At 30.3% G+C, this 11747-nt stretch overlaps 2 protein-coding genes across 3 annotated transcripts; one reads left to right on the top strand and one right to left on the bottom strand.

The window, feature by feature from the left end:
- Positions 1 to 243: 243 nt before the first annotated feature.
- LOC130897017 (tRNA selenocysteine 1-associated protein 1) lies at positions 244 to 6285 on the bottom strand. The gene is made up of 5 exons (XM_057805491.1): positions 6037 to 6285; positions 5627 to 5981; positions 3517 to 3782; positions 1307 to 1400; positions 244 to 512 (listed from the first exon to the last, which is right to left on the bottom strand). Exons 1-5 carry the CDS (start codon positions 6073 to 6075, stop codon positions 388 to 390), a joined length of 879 nt encoding a protein of 292 aa, XP_057661474.1. The 5' UTR covers positions 6076 to 6285; the 3' UTR covers positions 244 to 387.
- On the top strand, positions 6216 to 11436 carry LOC130897019 (ras-like GTP-binding protein Rho1). 2 transcript variants are annotated; one of them, XM_057805494.1, is made up of 2 exons: positions 6216 to 6469; positions 6986 to 11436. In XM_057805494.1, exon 2 carries the CDS (start codon positions 6991 to 6993, stop codon positions 7567 to 7569), a length of 579 nt encoding a protein of 192 aa, XP_057661477.1. In that variant the 5' UTR covers positions 6216 to 6469; positions 6986 to 6990; the 3' UTR covers positions 7570 to 11436. The 2 variants fall into 2 exon arrangements, with proteins under 2 accessions (XP_057661477.1, XP_057661476.1); XM_057805493.1 differs by lacking the exon at positions 6216 to 6469 and adding an exon at positions 6684 to 6867.
- Positions 11437 to 11747: the final 311 nt, after the last annotated feature.

Here is an 11747-nt window from a genome sequence, read left to right as displayed (position 1 = left end):
TCTTATTAGAGTCCTGTATATTTTTAACTTCATTCTTTTTGTTATTAGTTTGTTTTTCAGGTTCACACTTTGTATGGCAGTGCTTGTTTATATTTTTCGAGATGTTTGAATCTATTTACCGCTTTTATAAGATTCATTATTTGTTATTGGATCGTCCACTCTCCACACAGTTTTAGCTTAATTACTAACTAGACTGAGCTCTTTGACAAGCGCTTAAGTGATTGAAGATGAAATGAAACAAGATTTTGAGTTGGGGTCAAAATATATTACAAATTAACTTCACAATAATCTCATATCTACTAATTTGTTACAAGATTAGTGTGACATAATTCAAATAAACTATGTTGACATATATTTTAAGTAAAAGTATGAATATATACTTAGAAATCATTGAGCAGCTTCTAATGCTTCATATGGTAACCATTTTGAACATTCTAGAGCATCCCACAGGTTACAATCTGCATCAATTTTATCCCTATTCATTTTATCTATATCCAAAGGGGTAGTATGTTCTGAAACACAATATTTTAAACAAAGTAGCTATAAATTTATTATAAACATGGTAGGGGTTTGACTTTTTGAAGAAGACTTAATATAATGTCCTGTTAAAGACATCAGATTAAAATAATGACCATAAGATGATGCACTTTCACTAGCTGGTCGTATAATAGAGGTAATTTCACCCTTTAAAATGTTGAGTTTTGTTTCAAAAGTTAAAATTCAATGTTTTATAACTCGCCTTGTTTAATTACTAAAAAGTAGGTATATTTTTTCTATGATAGTATCTATGTTCTTTTTTCAATTATTTTATATTACCACGTTCCCATTACAAAACTCTAGATACTATGAATTCTTATAGTATATAAAGAAATAGAGTTAGGGGTCAATTACTTTGAAAATTTTTAAGGTATGGTTTAGTTCTTCAAGTAAGGACTGAAAAAATGCTACTTCAACCAATAGTAGTTCATTATCCAAAACTTTATCACGGTTTTAAAACTTTCACATGATGGCTTTTGATTCGTGTTTTGCAGGGCTGATATGAATTTTTTTCAAGTGCAGGTATAGTGACCAAAACCGGTATGTTTTCTAGCCATCGTACTGAATAGAATTTCGTAGGGATCCCAGAGCAATCGTAGTCGTTTTTAATACTACTGCCTGGTTTATTAGAAAATTCCGGTCTTTTTCTTGGTTTTCAAGGCTTCTAGACACCCTGGTTTTGTTATTTAAGCTCCATTTTGACATTTTTCAATATATTAGTTGACATTATCAACATGGATATCAAAACAAAACGAGAAAATGAACTTACCGATTAAATCTAAATCATCCTCTTTCCTCTCGGCATATGAATTTGTACCCTCATGAGTGATTTGTTGATCAGTAGTTTGCTCATAATAACCTTGCTGAAAATAGCATATTACAACATAATTAGTGAGTTGTATCATTTGATTTTAAACACCTCATCATAAATTATTTGTAGTTCAACTTGAAACGCCCAATTTTTCTGGTTCAATTTGAAAGTTAATACTCTAATAGAGCTCTACCGGCTTTATGAAGACTACTTCCTGGTGACAGAGGTGTGAGGGATTGGAGACGCCGAGCATTGGACCGTGATAACTGGAGTAATGTAGTGGACGAGACCAAGGCTCTTTGCTCTTTAAAGGCCGTAATGCCATTGGTAGTAGTAGTAATAATTTTTGAGGTTATATGGCATTTTTGTTAAATTTTATTCAGTTTTATTTGAAAAGTTTTGAATTTTGTATAGGGGGCGACTTAATTCACGATGATTTAGAAGTCTTTGAATTCCTTGGAAGTGGTGGTCCGCATAGAAAACGCCATGTCACGATATATTTTGGGGGGATATGGCCAATTATATCTTTTTCAAAACATTTGGAGTTAGCAAACTTATAGCAGCCCTCATTCTTGGAATGATAGAGCAAACTTTGGAATATAATATACCAAACTTGTAGGTATATAGAATTATACATATATTATAATTATGATGAATCCAAAATATGCATACGAAGTACAGTCGACATCCAGATTAGTCCAATTATGGTTAAAACGTTCTATATACATACAAGGTGTTTCTATATTCATGCGACAAAATTTCCTCAGCCCACCCCTTTCAGAGATATCACCCTTTAAACCTGTTGACTAGAATTGAATTTTCATTTTTTTCCCTAAAATTTCATAATACTAGAAACTTAAAATTCTGTAATTTTCGTGCACTCACAAAGGAATAACTATGGGTAATTTTTTAATATTCCTGTTACATTATACGTGGATGAAAAAATTAGCAACCCCAACTTTATTTCATATCAAGACTTTTTTTCAAGATGAAGTTTTATGAAATAAAATTGTAACTTGAAATTCTTATTTTATTTAAAAATATTTTTTTAATAAAAAAAATTTCCCCAAAACCAATAGCTGCAGAGAAAAACAATAAATTGAGTGGAAAACAGTGAAGAGGTAAATTTTAATACAACTCATAATAAATGCTGGAAATAACCACCTCGTTTAGTTGAAATATATGAACGTAGCCCGCGTGTTATGGATTGTTGTACACGTTTAGAAAAAGAAAAAAAGATAAAAACTCAATTTTAGTCACCATCTTTTAAGAGTGATATCTCAGAAAGGGGTGGGCTGAGGAAATTTTGTTACAGGAAAGACCCTTCTTCACACGAGTAATCACCTTCTGAATTTTGACGCATGAATTTAGAAACCTTCTGTATATAACAAATGTCCATTGGACATGTTTTGTTGTTTGAGATTAACAACTCTCCTTTCGAGGCTTTTGTACAACAATAGTTGTTTTAAAATTTTTAAAATAAAAACCATAACACCATCCATAGACATCAATTCATAATGTATGCCACTACAACAGTTACTACCACTACACTGAGCTTGCTGGGGGTTTGCATCATCACCATTAACCTAACCAAAGAAAGTCCAAATTTTTTTTTCATTAGATCAAGTATCTTCTCAGCCAAGGGTGAAAGTGAAGATGGTGGACTACCACCACCAGTAATAAAAGTTTCTCGTTTCAATTCTTTCCTGATTTTTCTTATTTTCATAATACATTTTCAACTTTCAATATCACATTGATATAAAGGCCTAGCAGAGTTAAATTCTTTCCATATTTCCTTCTAGACATCCTCTTTCAATTTTTTATTAACCTTATTGGTTTGAGTGTTTTCGATTATTACCTTGAGGTAGCATGAAGTATAACAAATTACAAAAAAACTAAAAAAATTAAGAAGTCAATGTGAGAGCGACAGTAACAATTTTGGTAAGTTAATTTTAATTGGTATAGAATTAAACGTAGATTAAAAAATAATAACGGAAATTTTTGTAAACGCCTGTTAATTAAAAAAATGGTGCAAGTTCCTGAATATGTGCCAAATAAGTACAACAAAACCAGCATTTCATTAAAAATTCATGTTTCTGTTACTACATCCTCAAGAAAGTACATTTGATACATGTATTTTATTTCCAAAGATTGATTATTGTTCTTACCGGTTGCCAAGAAGCGTAATTTTGCCAGTATGTAGTCGGATCATAATACTGGCTGAAATCAGTGCTACTTTGATTTGTTGTGTTTGAGTTGCTAGATCCAGGTGTTAATGCACCTTTCGGTTTAGGTACTGCATTACATATTTTCAGAGCTTTTGTTCCAAGACCTATGTACCCATTCATTGTACTCAAACTATCTTTCATCTCTTCATCACTGCCAAATCTTACAAAACCATACCCTTTACTGAATCCACTGCTATCCAAAATTACTGAAACACAGTGAATATAAATTTGGTATTTACACAGTGATCTCTTAAATACCCAAAATAAGGATATTTTCAATTTTTGAACTTTGTAGCCTATGATAACAATATGACATGCTTAATCTTGAATCGGTGCACAGGGTCCCCAATGATTATTTCATATATTCGTTAGACCCCTGTGAACACTAAATTTTCAGTGCACAAACAGAAGGTTAATAATGTGGGTATTTATTTATTTTTTTAGGAAAGCCTTAACCAAAGCTTCATTATCAATGGTAGAACATCCATTGTGATTAGGATTCTTTCAAAAGCTTCGTCCATCTCACCAACCATAGCTCAGTAAACGTAAATGTGAAATGAAGTCTCAATGATTTGAAACACTAACATTTACATTGTGACGGTTAGAGTAAGATCAGAAATGAGTCAGTCATTTTTTCATCTCAAAACCAAAACCACTTTATGTGGAGCAACAAATGAGATAATACACTTAGCTGAGCAGATAATCAATGTTATTCAAAAATATGGTTCTGATAAGTATCTAGTAATTATTAGAGATAATGCTTCCAACATGCGAGTTGCTTTGGTCTCAGTTATCCGTTATCCATTAATCATAATAATCATAATCACTTGGTTGCCTTGCTCAACTCTTGCATCTTTTATGAGAAGATATTTTAAAATGTAGCACCATAAAATCATTCAGGGTAATTGCTTTTAGCATTGTAAAAAGTGTGAAAAATAGCCATGTCTTGAAAGTGTTATTTGATCAGATTCAATAGAACCAAAAATTCAAAAGCAAAATTTCTTTGAAACTTCCTGGGCAAACTAGGTGAGACTTGTTTTGTCTACAAAGTTTGTTAGAAAAAAAGCTTCTTAATGATGGAGTGTTTTGGATTTGAGTTCAAAAGCTAATTAACATCCTAGATACAATCATTATTACACTCAGATGATCCATAAAGTGTACACAAAATTAACAGCTTGCAAAATACTCTCAAATAAGAAATTCCTAAATACTCTGTTCAAGAATCTAAAGAAAAACCTTTTTAGATTATCTTAAAAGATATGTGAAATTTGGCATAAGTTGAATCTCATCTGACTGCAGACTTTTTAAATCCTTAGTTTTAAGGTTGCAATTTGGAATACTGGAGGTTATTGAGTTTGTTTACAAAGTTAGCAGTAGCATGGAAGAAAAGTTTAATGAACTTTAAACAAACATTTTGTTTGGGAAGGTTTAAAAAACACCGAAAAAGAAAATAGTCCAGTGTTGTGGTGGAGGGGCTTGAAGGGAGCATGTATGGTAGCTGATGTTGCTCTAAGAATTTTAGGTGCTCCAGTAACATCTACTGCCACTGAAAGTGCTTTTAGTATCTTTAAAAAAAAGAGGAATCAGTTAACAACTGAAGGGACTGAACAGAATCTGCTAAATAAAATTGAAAAACCACAAAAATAAAAGCAAAAACGCAGCAAAGAGGAAATTGAAGACAGCAGCATTGATAGCGATGAGACTCAGATCAGAGTCCATTTTTACACTAAGTTTTCATTCTAAAAATTCAGTTTACTTTTTTTCACATAAAAGTATGTTGAAATTCAAATTCATTTTCTCTATAAATAAAAAAAATCCTAAATAGAATATTTTGTTTGATTGATATGATTTTAAATGAAATTTGCAAAATATCTACGTTATTTACCCAGATTTATAAATATCCGGGTACTTTACACTAATTGGCATTTACTTTATTATATTTAATATAATGGTGGTTCATATAATCCAGATCAAACTTCACTCACAAGTAATCTGTTGATTAAAATTAAGAAAAACACCGTAGCATTCTGCTTTGTGAAGTAAATCTCACCTTTAGCTGTTTTAATTGTATTATATTTTGAAGAAAATACTCTATATAAATTATAGTCATCTACATCAGGGCTTAAGTCTCCAACCCAAACAGAAAATTCTCTATCGATAAGCGACCTTCCTGTATTACTAGCATTGTTTAGTCTGAACCTAACCATGGGATTTGTATTGGGAATCGGTTTTGAATTTAGTTTATGCATAGCATCAATAGCTTCTTCGTCGTTAGCAAAATGTACAAAGCAATATCCAGCAGGTTCACCAGTAAATTTACTACGCATAATTTTTACGCTTATAGGATTTTCTCCCATTTTTCGAAAAGCCGTTAATATGAATGTTTCAGTCATGTAGGGTTCCAACTAAAATAATTTCTAAAATATAATTATAATTTCATACCACGGATTAAATACATACGTTGCCCATCCACAACTGACAATGTACCATACTAGTCATTTTATTTTTATTTTAAAATAATTTCTTAACCGGGTACTATTTTATGTTTCTAATGTAAAACATATACAAATCTGACACGAATCTTCTTTTTTATATATATCAAATTCTTCTTTTTTAAACCAAGAAGTAAATGCCAAAAAAGGCAATAGCCAAAAGAACTTGCATTATAATGACCATAGATATATTTTATAAGCACTATAAATTAAGGATTACAAAATAAAGTAGCTCTCAATATACTTATCATTGTTTATATGTAGTTTGACTTGACAAGTGTTTTAACTTTATATTATCTAAAACATGCATTATGACTTATTAATATAGCTGCGCTGTAAAATAAGTTCTTGTTTGTAATGTTGATATCAATGTTAACGAAGATAACGATTTGATAAAAAAGGTAAGTTCTAATAATTTATAAGTTTTGTTGGAAGGGTGATCTGTGATCCATTCAATATGCAGATTCTACTCATAAAAAGAAAACGTATATTTAATGATTGTTAGTTATTCAACCATGGTTATTATAAGAACATGATCTCATACTATTCACGAGATTGCTATAAAGGAAAAGAGCATTAATCTGTTTGTTAGATAATGACAGCAAATCCCAAATAATCGTTGGCGCAAACGCAGAAAACTGACAATCAAAACCAAGTTTTTATTTCACTTGTTTATCTTAAGAATTCATTTTCCAGTATAAAAAATAGTAGTAAGCAACTGTAGGGTGTTTACTTGCTAGAAATTAACAAGTGCCCTGAATGTTTTGTTTCTGTTCTGATAAAGAGGACTACGGAAAAGGTGCGTTTTTTGCATGATCGTTATCTTCCCGTTATCCCCGCTCTTGTTCGTGATTTATATTTAATGTCCGCCATTTTAGATGGTAGTTGAATAGGCGTTAACTTGTGTGTTTTGGTAGGTCCGATGGCTGCAATAAGAAAAAAATTGGTGATAGTTGGTGACGGAGCCTGTGGAAAAACCTGTCTTCTAATAGTTTTTAGTAAAGATCAGTTTCCCGAGGTATACGTACCTACAGTTTTCGAAAATTATGTGGCGGATATTGAGGTGGACGGTAAGCAGGTAGAACTCGCCTTGTGGGATACCGCAGGACAAGAGGATTACGACCGTCTGCGACCCCTATCATATCCAGACACAGATGTAATTTTGATGTGCTTCTCAGTTGATTCTCCAGATTCGTTAGAAAATATCCCGGAAAAATGGACTCCCGAGGTAAAACACTTTTGCCCGAATGTACCCATTATTCTAGTTGGGAATAAAAAAGATCTACGTAATGATCCGAATACAATCAACGAACTCAAAAAAATGAAACAGGAACCAGTAAAGCCTCAAGATGGAAGGTCCATGGCAGAAAAAATTAACGCTTTTGCATATTTGGAATGTTCTGCTAAAAGTAAGGAAGGTGTCAGAGAAGTATTTGAAAATGCTACTAGAGCTGCATTGCAAGTGAAAAAGAGGAAGAAGCATCGTTGTGTAATATTTTAAGAAACTTTATATTCTATATTTCATATTAATCGTTGTGTGTTAATAATTTGAAGGGGGCTTCTGCATGATGTATTGACTAACAAAATAAACCCCTTTTTTCTTTTTTTAGTTCTATTCTATTTTTATTTTTGTCATTAAAGTGGACTACTGTTTATTTTAGTTATTATCATTTGTATCTAACCATTTTTTGTGGCTAGAGTTAGAGTTACAAAACCTAATTACATACTTAAATGATATTTTCATTTAATAAACATACACAACGATTTAACACAAACATATCTAGTTGAAAACCTGTCAATATTTAGTATATTTTTGTTACAAATGATTGTTTTTCACTGAATTTGTATTTATGTGAAATAGAAATTTATTATTCATCCATGTTTTATTTTAAAAATCACGTATTTTTACAATTAGAAAGAGTTGAAATAATCAGAAAAATTGATTTCTTATAAAAAGCTTGTGAGTTTCTCTAAATATTGAATATAATCAAGTAGGAATGTAACTCTAACGTAGTTTCCATTTTACTTTCAACGATTATCAAAAGTGTCATGTGCACAAAATGTACAAACGTCCACTTAGGTCATCTATAGTACTAATTAAAATATACAACCAACAAATTATTCATTTTATATAATATATACAAGGTGATCCAGAATTAAGTGCTGGTATTTCACTACAATTTGACTCCATGATTTTTTTTATTAATAATACAATAAAAAATATATATAAAAGCTGTTCAAATTGGTAAAATTTTTTCAAAAACCATTTCACAATATAAAACATGTTGGTGTGGAAAATATATTGAGTACATTCTCATTTTTTACAATGACTTTTTTAATAGCTACTTTTTTCATAAATATATGGACTTGTCTCTTATTTTGAAAACTATTACAAATTTTTAATAATTGTGAATATTTTGAGCAATTTTTTCCAATTTACTTATTTATTTCTCCAGTAGGTTTTTATGTGGTAATTTTTTAAAAATTGTTGAGATATTTAATTGAAGCTTTAGACGAATATATATTTGAAATTATTAGGAAGAGTGCTACCAAAAATAGGTTTTTCAAAAGTTGTAGTTGCATTCAATTTATTATCCACATTGTAAATATATTCGATTTTTGTATCTTTTTTGTACAAAGTTAAATGGAAGATCAATTTGAAGAAGAGAAATCTGGTACATTAATTCCTATAGCTGATAGTATGTCCAAAAATAAACTTTTTTCTTAAATAATAAGAATAATATAACTCTTTGAAAGGGTAAATTGAGAACTTTTTTTTACAATAGTTGTCCAAATAGATTTGATTAACGAGCTCCGTTAATACACTAAGATAATTTCATGTCTCAACTACATCATATCATATTAACCCAGGATAATATCGGTGGGTGGGTTGGAAGGAATTATTTTCAAAATTGTTTCCTCTGCTTAAAAGATGCTGTGTTAATACTTCAATATATATCATTGTCGATATATTTAAACTCGAAGATATAATGCAACTAATTAGTGTCTCAATTTACAATTTTAACCCGTTGACTGCCAAGCACAAAATAACTCATAAAGTTTTTTTGAAAAGCCTACATTTTCTATACATTTCAGTGATGATTTAAATTAGTATTTTTAATTATGAAATTAAAGGGGTGTTCTGGTCTAGAATACTAAATTTGGCTTCTACTATCCATTTTTTTATGATTTTTATTAATTTTTTGAAAATGTAATAAAAAATTGTAAACAAAACAGAATTTTAATGAATTACAGGGCGATAAAGTGGGGGCTACAAAAAAAACGGTGCACCTTGGTTGACATGATTCCAACTCTTGTAGTGATCTAAAACAAAAAAATGATTTTGACATGAAATATTTTTTTGACCTTTTCAAAATTTTTAAAAATACTCAAAATTGAAATTTTTTAAAATCCAAGCTACACGCGATAGAGAGATATAGTAGTTTCCAGAAAATTTGAGAAACAAAAAGTTTACAAAACAATAACTCGTTCCACTCGTCCAGCTTAGATGCTATTTCACAAAATCTACTGTATCTCCATCCATCTAATGAATTTTTAAAAATCCGTTCAAGGAGACATTCTTAAGGGTCTAAACATTGGAAATATGCAAAAAAAATGTTTTTTTTTAAATTTCTAGATCAGTATACCCCTATAAATAAAACTGTGAAAATTGCATTGGCAGTTAACGTGTTAAAATCTTGATTTTCCCTTATTTTTAGACGTAGTATGTTCTCTAGAAATTAATGTTAATAGTTCAGGACCACCTTTTATTTTTATTAAATATGTATTCCAAACAATTTATTTTAAGAAAATTATATAATTTACAGATATTCAAATTAAAACCCGTGGTTATAGCGTTCATCCTAAGGCCTTATTATTACAGTATTTTTAACACAAATCCTGTTGCAAGTCATAAATATTTCTCATTAGTTGTATACAGTTGAAAACTAATTATTCCAAACATAAACAAATTATATAATTACACAACTTTCCACATTCCTCGACCATTCTGACGATCGACAATATTGCTAGGTCGTGAAGACATACTATGATCCTTGGGTGCAAAAATATACACACACATGTGATAAATCCGCGAATGGATCCACCACCTTCTGTCATTTTGACAGGTCTGGTCTTCCTTCATCTCCTCTGAGTTCTAAGGGAGAGTCTATCTATTTAAGAGTTGGCTATACATTCTTGTCTTCTTAGTCTGGACGTTTTAATGTGTGTGTGTTTTAGTTGCCTCGTAAACCCTCTTAACCTTCTTTGGTAAGAAAAGATCTAATCCGAGTGGTCCTTAGTGCAACAATATCTGTATTAAAAATACTTTATATTGTTACGTTTGTGTCTAAATCGAGTTTGATAAGAATCTAGTGGATTAAAGACTTATTCTGAAAGCTTTGTGACCACCGTCTTTAAAGATACCATGTTAGTTGGTTTTTGGTACCTAATTATTTTTGTTATAAATTTCGACAAGCATAAATTTACAAATAACAATGGATATTTTTAATTATTCATGATATACTTTATTCTGCTTAATGTAGTAGTTATCAGTATAAAATTATCAAAACATTTCCTTGAACAATTTGTGATAAGTAGGATGTTGTTGAAAGGAGATTAATTTATGCTTAATTTAAATTTATTTAAAAAATAATGGAATGTACTTTCTAAAATGGTTTCTTTTCTGTATTCTTTTGGTAATTATCTAGATTAGGTTACACCCATCTGATATACAGAACCATCCCTTCAGGTAATTTTTTTCGTTCGAAGAATCAAATAATTGAAATAATTTTTTAGTAATTGTAATATTTAAATGGATCCTTGAAAGAAATAAAATGGGGGGCAGATTAGGACAGTGTAAAAAATTAGTTTAAAGTTTGAACAACGCCCTCCCTTTCCCCAAATCCTTTTACCCATCTTAACTATCGATTATTATAAAACAATCGTTGAATTTGATTAAATTATTACTCAAAAATTAATAGTTGACAAACCGGTAGGGTTTGGGGAGGGAAGGGGGATGTTTAAAGTTTAGGCCAATTTTATTACACTGTCCTATTCTGTCTCCCTTTTATTTCTTTCAAGAATTAACTTAAATATTACCATCACTAAAAAATTATTACAATTATTTGGTTCTTTGTTTTTTTTTTCCAACCTCCAACTCGTTTTCTACGGGGATGACCTCAACGAGTTGACAGAATGATTAAAGAAAACCGCAGTTTCACCATTACTGCTTTGTCTATGGAATTTTCAGAAGTTTTAAGAAGGTATTAAAAAGCTTGTCCACAAATATGACAAATGTCTCAATCTCTTTGGTGATTATGTCGAAAAGTACCAATGTTTTGGTAATAAAATTATTGTTTCATATGAACTTGTCTTTTATTTATCTATCGGATGTTGAAAAAAAAGGCCTCGTATATATATTCTTGTTCGGCGTAATTTTCTATATAACAAACTAAAATTTTAACGAAATCGTAGGGGTGTAACCTAACCTAGATATTTACCATTCTTTTTTACATAGAATATTTATTTTTTTCTTTGGCAACATTTATAGAAATGTAATAAGCCAGTTGCCTATTATTGTAATAGCTTTAAATTTTTCAATATAATGTATTCTAAAAATGAAAATTAAATTGTTTTCCTATAATGCTTGTATATTTAAAAAAAAACAGAAGATTTCCT

Source organism: Diorhabda carinulata, chromosome 8, assembly GCF_026250575.1.
Source record: "Diorhabda carinulata isolate Delta chromosome 8, icDioCari1.1, whole genome shotgun sequence".
NCBI lineage: Eukaryota > Metazoa > Arthropoda > Insecta > Coleoptera > Chrysomelidae > Diorhabda > Diorhabda carinulata.
The sequence above is the reverse complement of the archived record's forward strand: the minus strand, read 5'-3'. Positions and strand labels throughout refer to the sequence as shown.